We start from the raw sequence: 13358 nt of genomic DNA, 5'->3' as shown, positions 1-13358 counted from the left end.
AGGAATGTCTGTTATTGCCTTACCAGTAAGATACATCTATCATTCACAGCGGGGTAGCTCCTAGTAGTACCCAAGTTCTGTAAGGAATGTCTGTTATTGCCTTACCACTAAGATACATCTATCATTCATAGCGGAGTAGCTCCTAGTAGTACCCAAGTCCTGTAAGGAATGTCTGTTATTGCCTTACCACTAAGATACATCTATCATTCATAGCGGAGTAGCTCCTAGTAGTACCCAAGTCCTGTAAGGAATGTCTGTTATTGCCTTACCACTAAGATACATCTATCATTCATAGCGGAGTAGCTCCTAGTAGTACCCAAGTTCTGTAAGTAATATCTATTGTTACCTTACCAGTTGACAGATGACTCCTAGATGTGACCACTCACGTTACTGGTGCGGATGGTAAATCAGACGGTCTTGTGTCGGCTTACTGTAGTTTGAGTGAAAGCTGTGGCATGTTTGACCAAAACCTTCAGCAAGTTTGTAACTAGTATTTGCAGTGTCTGTTCAAACTCAATCTTAAACTTTGAACGACTTGTACAAATTTGCACCTGGCGTGTAAGAGAGTGGCGAAATATTTTTTACAGGACATGGGAATGCTGAAGAGAAACTAGCCTCTTCAAAGGTTGCCTACCAGAAGGGCACTCAGCAGTAAAAGCCTTCGGCGAAATAACTCAAAATGATTGGGTTTAAACCAACACCATTTGGTTTATCAGGATTATGGTAAACCAACTCACCGAAATAGCAATTATAGTTCAAATTATAATAGCTAGAAAAGGAGTTGTCTGCTCACGCTAAGGTATTGATCAGCTATACAAGAAGTTCATAGACATTCATTAGATTTGTTATACGTTTTTGTGCCTATCATTGCTGATGGAATTTGTGTGTTAACAGCCATTTCTTTTTATTATTCACCAAACATGGCTAAGCATCTGTACTATGGCAGTTTAGTCTAAACATCTGTACTATGGCAGCTTATTTTCATTTGTTTCTATAATAATTTATTTTGTGTAATCATAGAAAAGTTGTGGTTGGCTGTAATATCCTTATAAGTTACGGTAAGCATACGAAATAACATGGTTCAAATTATTCATTGCTTTGCCATGAAGACATCCATGGTAATATATTATTAACATGTGTAATTAATTTTAGTTTCAAAGGTTGGTGAAAATATACTATTTCTATTATTACTATTACTATTCCCGTGAAGTGAAGCTATGAATACAAAGATGCGAGTAGCTATAACAGTTTGCCTTTCCAATTAGCCTTGCTATGAGCTGACAACTCCTTTACACTCTACGATATTTGAGCCAAAACTAGTAGATGAGTTTCATCAAATTGTTTGCTATCAATCTGTCAATTTATCCCAGCAGCTGTTCACAGGTGTGATTGGGCTTATTTGTAAGGATGCGTGTAACATAGTGGTGGTTGTTTATAACACTTTGCAAAGAGTACATCTTCAGTTGGATGATTTGGTACAGGTTTGCTACAGTGGATGTGGCATGCCATCTGAGTATTAGTCTCGCTGTGTTTCTGGCAAAATAGCTCACTATCGTGCATTTATTAAAGGGTCCTGTGTCATATCTGCATTCCTACTTTTAATTCCAAGAAAAGGTCATCATAGCAGATGCATTTATTACAACTGTTCACTTTTGCTGGTGTTTTAGGGAGACAGTTCAGCAACAGGCGCTGAAAAGACAGAGAGTGGCCATCAGTTAGCGGAAGGGAAAAGGCCTTCCCTTGTAAAATGCCTGGCTAAAGTCTTCCTCCCGTCAGTCTTTATTTGCGCTCTTCTCAAACTCTGCCATGATATACTGCTCTTCGTTCAGCCACTACTCCTCAAGTTAGTGCGTTTTCTCTTGAGAACTAAAGATTCTCACATTTGGTGTTTTATTGTTGCAAGACTGACGCTTGGACTAAATCTTCACAATGCATTTTATACCGCTTCTAGTGTGATTAGGCCTCAATCTTGTGTCATTGATACTTGTGAACTTTTGGCATTGTACAGCGAGTGTCAGAATTCTTGACAGTCGGTGTACTGGCATCAAATCCATCAAAACCAATCAAATCAATTCTTACATAGAGTGTTAGACCAGAAATTCTACTCCCAGTTTTTATCATTCTTGACTATCTTTACCGACTTCCTTCGTTATTATAACTATCTTTGTGGGAGGATATGGTATGGATATATAGACGATATGGTATGGATATATATAGACGATATGGTATGGATATATAGACGATATGGTATGAGTATATATAGACGATATGGTATGGATATATAGACGATTTGGTATGGATATATAGACGATATGGTATGGATATATAGACGATATGGTATGGATATATATAGACGATATGGTATGGATATATAGACGATATGGTATGAGTATATATAGACGATATGGTATGGATATATAGACGATATGGTATGAGTATATATAGACGATATGGTATGAGTATATATAGACGATATGGTATGAGTATATATAGACGATATGGTATGAGTATATATAGACGATATGGTATGAGTATATATAGACGATATGGTATGAGTATATATAGACGATATGGTATGGATATATAGAAGATATGGTATGAGTATATATAGATGATATGGTATGGATATATAGAAGATATGGTATGGATATATAGACGATATGGTATGAGTATATATAGATGATATGGTATGAGTATATATAGATGATTTGGTATGAGTATATATAGACGATATGGTATGAGTATATATAGACGATATAGTATGAGTATATATAGACGATATGGTATGGATATATAGACGATATGGTATGAGTATATATAGACGATATGGTATGGATATATAGACGATATGGTATGAGTATATATAGACGATATGGTATGAGTATATAAGACGATATGGTATGAGTATATATAGACGATATAGCTGTAATACACTAGAGTAAGCTGTAATATACTGGAGTACGCTCTAATATATAAAAGTAAGCTCTAATATACTAGAGTAAGCTCTAATATACTAGGGTAAGCTCTAATATACAAGAGTAAGCTATAATACACTAGAGTAAGCTCTAATATACAAGAGTAAGCTCTAATATACAAGAGTAAGCTCTAATATACTAGAGTAAGCTCTAATATACTAGAGTAAGCTCTAATATACTAGAGTAAGCTCTAATATATTAGAGTAAGCTCTAATATATTAGAGTAAGCTCTAATATATTAGGGCTTACTCCAAGCCTTCAGTGTAATTTGGAGAGAAAAAGAGCTTACTGCAGCATTGATACTTGTGTTTTGCTTCCGTTCTGTTTGTCCAACTGACAATGTCATAACTAATGTTTCAACTGCTTGCACTAACTTATTGCTTTCTTATTAGTTCAGAGCGAGATGTAGTAGGCACTTCAAGTACTGCCTATTGCTACCTATTACTACCATTGTATAGCTAGTCCTGTATTGATCTGACTACTCTCTCATTTAATAGGTCAGTGATTCAATTTGTGAGTGACAGCGATGAGGCTGACTGGAAGGGCTACATGTATGGTATCGTCATGTTCGCTGCCAGCATAGCCCAGTCCTTCTTCCTGCACCACTATTTCTACAGGGCCACTCTCATCGGCATGCGTCTTCGCTCTACCGTCTGCGCCTCAGTCTATAACAAAGTAAGGATTCACTGCCATCAATTCTAGTTTTAAAGGAATTGATTCTAGATGGCGTTATGTTATCATTTACTCAAGGCCATTTAATTCAAGCATATCTCGTTGTATGGCTTCTGATGTTTTTATAGATTACATGTGTTTATTTGTCAGTTTTATTTCTTCATTCAAGGTTAACAACTACAATCACCTTGCAGATATCAGTAACACCGACACAGGAGATATAGCAACAGGAGATATAACAATTGTATAGCAACAGGAGACAGTAGTTGTATAGCAACAGGAGATATAGCAATTGTATAGCAACAGGAGGTATAGCAATTGTATAGCGACAAGAGTTATAATAATTGTATAGCAACAGGAGATACAGTAATTGTATAACAATAGAATATATAGCAATTGTATAGCAACAAGAGATATAGCAGTTGCATAGCAACAAGAGATACAGCAATTGTATAGCAGCAGGAGATATAGCATTTTTATAGCAACAAGATATATAGCAGTTGTATAGCAACAGGAGATACTTCAATTGTATAGCAATACGATATATAGCAATTGTATAGCAACATGATATATAGCAGTTGTATAGCAACAGGAGATACAGCATTTGTATAGAAATACGATATATAGCAATTGTATAGCAACATGATATATAGCAATTGTATAGCAACAGGAGATATAGCAGTGGTATAGCAACAGAAGATACATTAATTGTATAGCAACAGGAGATATAGCAATTGTATAACAACATGAAATCTAGCAGTTGTATAGCAACATGAGAGACAGCAATTGTATAGCAATAGGATATATAGCAATTGTATAGCAACAGGAGATATAGCAGTTCTATAGCAACAGGAGATGCAGCAATTGTATAGCAACAGGAGATACAGCAATTGTATAGCAATAGGATGTGTGGCATATGTACAGCAACAGGAGATATAGCAATTGTATAGCAACAGGAGATATAGCAATTGTATAGCAACAATAGATATAGCAATTGTATAGCAACAGGAAATACAGACGGTTCCCAACCTACGAATGAGTTACGTTCCAAACGATTGTTCGTAAGGTGAATTTGTTCGTAAGTTGCTTCAGTGCTATATTTTGTATTATAATTTATGTTTAAGGCCTATATAAGTATATTGAAGGTTAATATAAGTATGTTTAAGGCTTGTATAATTAACCTGTATTGGTTTGTACTGAAAAAATATTTAATAAAATGGAAATAATACTTTGGTGGACGCCAGGCCATGACACTGCATTTCTTATTTATTGTATGTCTTGTCCTTTCTATTATATTGTTGTTTTAATCGTTATGCTATCACTTATCGTTGTTGTCTTATTTTTTGTATGTGTTGTCCGTTTATTATATCGTTGTTTTACTCGTTATGCTATTGTTATATTTGATATACCGTCATAACACTATTACTTATCGTCACTTAGATTGTTGTCATACCAACGCGCTAGCGGTCCTATTCATTCACCTTGTTAGCCGGTGTTCTTACCGTTTGCCGTTAGCCGGAACGGTTGATATTATTGTAGGTATATAAATGAGTGCGCTCATTTATTAGTTGAGCAGAGCAGATAGCCGTATGCTCCTCGGCTGGTGAAATTTCCTTCGCTAATTAAAAGCTGAATGAAACTACAGGCACTCTCTTATCTTTATTTATTAGTAGAGATCTTGCCAAGTAAAGGCCGGCAAATCTCTTTACAATACGTATGTAAAGTTCAAACAAAGTTCAAACAAATAATTCGAAAGTTAATCGAGTTACGAACAACGTACATGCGTTCGTATGTACCGTTGTTCCTAACTCGAATGTTCGTAAGTAGGGAACCGTCTGTATAGCAATTGTAGTTGTCTGGTTTAGTTCTTTCATATGTTTACACTCGTAGGAAAGGAGGTTAAGAAGGAGGTTAAGAAGGACTCACAGGCATTCCTTTGTTTACGCAAGTTTGATTTCAACTCGTCCAATTTTATTTATTTATAATATTTTTAAGAAGTCTATTGTTATAGGAAAAGTTTGACAGTTTAAATATTTGTCAATGGCGTGCGACTAGGTTTGTTCAATTCGAATCTGTAACTGGATAATTCTGCCTTCTGATTGGTCTAGAATCCCTTCATGCTGTTACAACACCATAGCCATACGTAATTGATACAGCTGATACATCACCACTGTCTACATATTTATTAGATAAGCTCACTCGTGCTTTATGTGGGGCCATGATTTGATTCTGGATTGTTTTTGAAAGATGTAAACAGGTAGTTTGGCAAAAATCTAGTCTGCTGTATGAGCAATTTTTAATTATTTATTTTTCAAGAGTTCAACTTTTCTTGTTCAAGTTATATCAAGACATTGATTTGAATTAGTTGCATTTTCGGAAATTCTCTTGTTATTGCAGTTGTGTATTCACAAAAGATCTTATGAGTAATTTGTTGAGCCCAAATTAATTAATAAAAATGGTTATAATGGAAATTACATTATAATGGAGATTACATGGATTAGCCTAAAGTCTAGACACACTCGAGAAGACATAACATACATTGCACAATGTCAGTATTCGTTAGAGTTACTCCGTTCATATTAAGTTTGAAATTACTTTTTATTCAACGCGTTTGAGATTTGAGTATAAAATATACTGACAATCATAGGCCAGTCACATTAAGTTGTAGGCGTGAATATCGTGTGCTCTCATAGTGTTTCCATGGCGGGAATATCGTGTGCTCTCATAGTGTTTCCATGGCGTGAATATCGTGTGCTCTCATAATGTTTCCATGGTGTGAATATCGTGTGTGAATATCGTGTGCTCACATAGTGTTTCCATGGCGTGAATATCGTGTTCTCTCATAGTGTTTCCATGGCGTGAATATCGTGTGCTCTCATAGTGTTTCCATGGCGTGAATATCGTGTGCTCTCATAGTGTTTCCATGGCGTGAATATCGTGTGCTCTCATAGTGTTTCCATGGCGTGAATATCATGTGTTCTCATAGTGTTTCCACGGCGTGAATATCGTGTGCTCTCATAGTGTTTCCATGGCGTGAATATCGTGTGCTCTCTTAGTGTTTCCATGGCGTGAATATCGTGTGCTCTCATAGTGTTTCCATGGCGTGAATATCATGTGCTCTCATAGTGTTTCCATGGCGTGAATATCGTGTGCTCTCTTAGTGTTTGGTGCGAATAATCTGCAAGCTTGCATCATCCGGAAAATGGAAACCGCAAAACCTCAAATCATGCGAGTTTGTTAATCGCACATTTTTATCAAATGTTTCGCGTTTGCCAAAGATGAAAACAGCACTTGCGAGTGATAGGCAAGCAAATTCTGTGCAAGCTATTCCATTTTATACATTTTCCACACTTCAGGAGTTCCCACCTTGTAAGTGAGACACTAGTGGGCCACCATGATCTCTGGAGTGGAATTCCTTACTCTTTGTATCAAAGCAACCGCATTAATTTAGACCATGCAAATGTTCATTGAAACACTTATTGCACGGTAACTCAACGTGCGCACAATTCCAAATTCACACAATAAAAATCTACTAATTATCCATAAATGCATTGTTTCCTAAAACATCTACCGTACCATCGACACCCACAAATTCAGCAGGTAGCCAACCTCCGGTACTATGTCTTTTATCTTAGCCACTCTGTCCAGTCAGTAAAGATTCGTGCGTGTTCATAGGCTCTCAAGCTATCCAACTCCTCGAGGGAGAAGTCAACTGTGGGTGAGATAGTTAACCTCATGTCTGTGGACGCTCAGAGGTTTATGAATATCATGACTTACCTCAACACAACATGGTCTGCACCGCTACAGATTATCGTCTCTCTAGGACTCTTGCTCGACACACTGGGTCCAAGTGTGCTCGCCGGTTTCGCTGTCATGATACTCGTTCTTCCCCTTAATATCTTCCTTGGAAACCAAATAAAGAAGTTTCAGGTAAAATTAGTGCTTGAGGGTTTATTCCATTTTTTTCAAATTTAAATTCTACTTGTCAGTTTGTTAATGTTTAGCGTGGTCAAGTAATACCGACTGATTTAATCGATAATTTTATTTCCTCTTTTTAGACAATGAAAATTCTCTTGAAATTGTTGGATATTTGGACTTTATTTATTGTAGCTTCGTAATTATGTGATAAATTTTAACTTTTCCTCTTTTTGACCTCTCACTTGTAAATATTTTATTTTGTAAAGAAGTTCTAGTATCCGTTTCAAATATCTTGTATGACGCATTAGCGTCAGATCGCTATTTCATGAGATATTCTGTAGGTCGGTCAGATGAAAGAGAAAGACAAGAGAGTAAAACTCATGTCTGAACTACTGAATGGTATCAAGGTGCTCAAGCTTTATGCCTGGGAGGAGTCCTTCTGTAACATCATTCGGGGCATTCGTAACAAAGAGCTCAACCTTCTCAAGAAAGCCAGCTACATCAATGCCTTCAGCAACTTTGTCTGGCAATGCACGCCTTTCTTTGTAAGTTCTTGTACTTCACCTTGTCTACTCTGAAATTCAGTTGCTATCATGGCCAATGGTCTACAATTCTTTCTGCAGTTCTAGGCTCTACATATAATACAGCTATTGCTAGTAAAGTGACCATATGTGAGGGGCTTCAAAATACATTAGCGATACAGTCTCTGATTTTCAGTTAGATTTCAGCAAAGCTTTTGACAGTATGTTGCCCCATGTAGCTGTTGAACAATTGCTTTTGCTTGGTACCAAACCATTCCCGGTGAAAATTGTACGCAAAGAGTAGAATATGGAGGCTCTCCCTCATCATACAAATTCTGCAAGAGCGGACTCACCCAAAGTACTATTTTGGATCCATTGTTAAGGAATACTTTTATGCATGACATCAAGCCAAGTGTGAAACAAAATATATTGATGACATTACCTTGTATGACACTGTAAAACGATATGAAGTGTCGGTCATTGAATTAACCAAGACTAATTAACCAAGACTAAATCAACAATTTCATTTACTGGTCAAAAGACTCAAAACCCACTGCATCATTTTGGTGTAAACAAAACTCAGTGTCCCTGAATACTGCCAATTCATAGGCTATTGATTTTGCCCTTAGAAAAACCATATGCAGCAATTCTATCGTCATAAACAATGTGAACATAAAATTTACTGACAGGGTCAAGCTTCTGGTCATACAAATAGCCAATCATTTGAAGTTCTTAAGTTATGTTGACTTGATTATCTCAAAAAGTAGACTATCAACTCATGCTCTAGCTCAGCTCAGAAAGATAGGTATAAAAGGCCTATCACTCTGTTCCCAGAATCATATATTGTCATTTTGTCTTTTGATGCTCCGAGCTGGTATTCCTTTGTATCAAAGACTTACAAAGAAAAATTAGAACGCTTTCAAAATTCATGCTTAAAGATGTGGCTGCGTCAAAAAATTCGATTTAATGAGTTATGCTGCCTAATATGGACAGTTACGATCAGCGTTTAAATGCCCTTACCGCTTGCTGAACTAAATGTGTTTTCAAATATTTGTTGTTTAAAATACTCAAATCGTATCTCCGATCTGCCTGATCAGCCATTGCATCTTTACTTCCGCAAAAAACCACTATAATGCATACCAAACACCAACAGCTTGCAAATGTATATTATAAAACAGCGTTATGACAAAGGAGTTTTTTTCCATACAGATAATTTATTTTAAGTATTTTTGTTTTTCTCTTGACCTAGTTTGTTTAAAATGACATTAACCAGTGATAATTAAATTTATATCTATCTACATGTATATATTTTGATCAATTGTTATCAGAAATATAAAAAATTAGATATATTTAAAAAAACTACATACATGTATTTTTAAAATCTTCAGAATTTGATTTTAGAAAGTATTTCTTTCTTAAAGTATGGGAATTAGATCCTGATTTTTGTTGATACATATGCATAAATTTATGGGATTAGATGCAGCAATGGAATCCAGGAAAATTTGAGTATTTTTGAAGACAAAGTTGGAGAGATTACAAACATTTTTGTGCTCGAAATTTTGCAAATGCATTACAAGTGTTCAGTGCTCGATGACGTGAGAAAGTGAAAATTTTGAATGAGATGCAATCAAAGTCGTGCAACATACTTCAAAGCTCTTCCTACTGTACATGTAGCTGGAACCTGACAGGAGTATTACTCACATCTTGTAATGTACAGTTTAGAGAGATTATCTTTCAAGCTACTCAAATTAGATATGCGTAAGTAGGTTTGTGTCTACAATTCTAGCAAACCTAACAACACAATCTTAACAATGGTTCAAATGTCCTACGAAAGCCTTACTATCTTCACATAGGTCAACTCACCAAGTTCTGCGGCTTATTTTGAAATTATTGTACGTGTACTGAAGTTATTTTTGCATGGAATATCTTGCAAAACTTGCACTTGTTTGTATTTTTGAGAGGTAAATATGGTGTTTGGTAATGAAAGATTATTAGATGCGTTTTTGTGACTTTTACAGCAGAGTATCCTATCTTCTCTTATGAGTAGCCTTTTAACAGATATCTGCTTTGGAACTGTAACTGTTACAGACATCTGCTTTGGGGCTGTAACGGTTACAGATACCTGTTTTGGAACTGTAACTGTTACAGATATTTGCTTTGGAACTGTAACTGTTACAGATATCTGCTTTTGGACTGTAACTGTTGCAGATATTTGTTTTGGAATTGTAACTGTTACAAATATCTGCTTTGGAACTGTAACTGTTACAGATATCTGCTTTGGAACTGTAACTGTTACAGATATCTGCTTTGGAACTGTAACTGTTACAGATATCTGCTTTTGGACTGTAACTGTTACAGATATCTGTTTTGGAATTGTAACTGTTAGAAATATCTGCTTTGGAACTGTAACTGTTACAGATATCTGCTTTGGAACTGTAACTGTTACAGATATCTGCTTTAGAACTGTAACTGTTATAGATATCTGCTTTGGAACTGTAATTGTTACAGATATCTGCTCTGGAACTGTAACTGTTACAGATATCTGCTTTAGAACTGTAACTGTTACAGATATCTGCTTTAGAACTGTAACTGTTACAGATATCTGCTTTAGAACTGTAACTGTTACAGATATCTGCTTTGGAACTGTAACTGTTACAGATATCTGCTTTGGAACTGTAACTGTTACAGATATATGCTTTGGAACTGTAACTGTTACATTTTGGGCAAGATGTAGACATGAGATAGAGCTTGTCTGTTTAGGTGACTCTCATCTCTTTTGCTGTCTATGTGATATCGGATGAGAAGAACGTTCTAGATGCTGAAAAAGCTTTTGTGTCTCTCTCACTCTTCAATATCATGAGGTATGACAACATTTGTTGTCTGACTGATCTCGCTTCCATTTTAAATTTACTATATGTTTAATACTATTATGAGCGCGTTTGCTATATGTCAATGGTCGGAGTTGTCTGTTTACTGCATAATTTTGAGTAGATAAATCTTGTGTACTGAAGGACTTCTGTTACTGTAGTTGCCATCAGCTAGTGAATTGCTGCTAAATAAAGGTTGTAGAGTTTATTGATAAAGTCTTCAAATTCAGCTAATTATCTTTGGGTTTCTTCAAAACGCAAAAGACTCATAAACTGCATCCATAAGTCTAATTAATCTCTCTCTCACGAATTTCACGCAGTATCACCAATAGTAGCATGCAGTCATACAGATGGTTACCAATAGTAGCATGCAGTCATACAGATGGTTACCAATAGTAGCATGCAGTCATACAGATGGTTACCAATAGTAGTATGCAGTCGTACAGATGGTTACCAATAGTAGTATGCAGTCATACAGATGGTTATAACAATTGAAACGACAGGAAGTAAACATCATTTAGAGAAACTACAGCTCACCTTTAGAATTAACTTTAACCGTATCTTAAATAGAGTTTATATTATAAATAAAATACAATTAGATACATTGTGCTGATTCTAGGAGTCGCCATCTTGCTTTTTCAATTACTTGATGACAAAGCGCTATGATTGGTCATCCAGTTTATTTGCGTTACTAGTAGTAAAACTCAGTAAAATTTGTTCCGGGCTTGTTAATGAATATCTATGACTTCAATACATGAGAATAGCCCAACCAACACCCGCGGTATTTAGGACTCCTCTTATATGCTAGTTTTTACAAAATCCCGCATTTTGAGGTTTTAAGTGTTGGTTTATAGATTTGTGCACATGTGTACAGTACATACAATACATAGAAATAGTTTATATTCCATAAATAGCAATTTCAAGGTTTGTCACATCTCTAAGTAACCAAGTAGAAATATTACGAAACTGGAAGCTGTATTCTCACATGTTAAATCAAACACAGCATAACATCCAGACATTTTGGCGATAACGCTGAGGAGGCTTGTAAAATTGACAGGTTTCCAATGGGCATGATACCGAATATTGTGACCTCCCTCATACAGGCGTCAGTATCCGTTAATAGAATTGCTAACTTTCTGCATTCAGAAGAACTGCATGCTGGTCAGATAAACAGAGACTCTAATCAAGGTACTTCCTGTCATGCTTACCTATGCATGTGCATAGCTGTCATTTGATAACATATACTTTGTTAAAGATATGCTAGCATGAGATAGCTTGGCTATGCAACAGCAAATTGTTTTTGAGAATTTCATCATTTGCATCTGTCATGGTACAAAACAGTTCCTTTGTGGCAGTCTGTGGTGTGTGTGTCAGTTGTATACACAGGGAAGACCAGGTCAGAGCCTGTGGTGTGTGTGTCAGTTGTATACACAGGGAAGACCCGGTCAGTGCCTGTGGTCTGTGTGTCAGTTGTATACACAGGGAAGACCCGGTCAGTGCCTGTGGTGTGTGTGTGTGTGCGTGCGTATGTGTGTGAGCTGTATACACAGGGAAGATCCGGTCAGTGCCTGTGGTGTGCGTGCATGCGTGTGTGTGAGCTGTATACACAGGGAAGATCCGGTCAGTGCCTGTGGTGTGCGTGCGTGTGAGTTGTATACACAGGGAAGATCCGGTCAGTGCCTGTAGTGTGCGTGCATATGTGTGTGAGCTGTATACACAGGGAAGACCCGGTCAGTGCCTGTGGTGTGCGTGCGTGCATGTGTGTGTGTGAGTTGTATACACAGGGAAGACCCGGTCAGTGCCTGTGGTGTGCGTGCATGTGTGTGTCTGTTGTATACACAGGGAAGACCCGGTCAGTGCCTGTGGTGTGCGTGTGTGTGTGTGAGCTGTATACACAGGGAAGACCCGGTCAGTGCCTGTGGCGTGCGTGCATGTGTGTGTGAGCTGTATACACAGGGAAGACCCGGTCAGTGCCTGTGGTGTGCATGTGTGTGTGAGCTGTATACACAGGGAAGACCCGGTCAGTGCCTGTGGTGTGCGTGCATGTGTGTGTGAGCTGTATACACAGGGAAGACCCGGTCAGTGCCTGTGATGTGCGTGCGTGCGTGAGCTGTATACACAGGGAAGACCCGGTCAGTGCCTGTGGTGTGCGTGTGTGTGTGTGAGCTGTATACACAGGGAAGGTCCGGTTTACGGTTATCAAGTTTTTCTCACAAGCGGTTTCATCTAAATGATCAAAGTTTCTATAAGAGGAACGAACTCCAAATGGATTCATTGAGTCAAAGCGGTATAATCATGTTTGGAGTTGTAGTCTCCCCCTTAGTTGTAACACGGTATAACATTTTTTCGGCATGTTATTATATCGAATTAAAAGAACATTATTTGTTGAAGATAAGAAAACCTAT

General features: G+C 37.1%; 1 protein-coding gene across 3 annotated transcripts in view; it reads left to right on the top strand.

Annotated features, from left to right (window-relative positions):
- Positions 1–13358, top strand: part of LOC137391432 (multidrug resistance-associated protein 1-like) — an 82960-nt gene that overhangs the window by 23967 nt on the left and 45635 nt on the right. For 2 of the 3 annotated variants that reach the window (XM_068077905.1, XM_068077906.1), the window contains exons 10-15: positions 1668–1843; positions 3473–3650; positions 7323–7577; positions 7907–8110; positions 10847–10947; positions 12011–12141. In XM_068077905.1, coding sequence (XP_067934006.1) covers positions 1668–1843; positions 3473–3650; positions 7323–7577; positions 7907–8110; positions 10847–10947; positions 12011–12141 — 1045 coding nt within the window. Of the gene's footprint in view, positions 1–613; positions 724–1667; positions 1844–3472; positions 3651–7322; positions 7578–7906; positions 8111–10846; positions 10948–12010; positions 12142–13358 lie in introns of those variants that run through there. The other variant, XM_068077907.1, reaches the window with a different exon arrangement.

This window comes from Watersipora subatra, chromosome 3 (assembly GCF_963576615.1).
Source record: "Watersipora subatra chromosome 3, tzWatSuba1.1, whole genome shotgun sequence".
Classification (NCBI taxonomy): domain Eukaryota; kingdom Metazoa; phylum Bryozoa; class Gymnolaemata; order Cheilostomatida; family Watersiporidae; genus Watersipora; species Watersipora subatra.
This window is presented reverse-complemented; position numbering and strand designations above follow the sequence as displayed.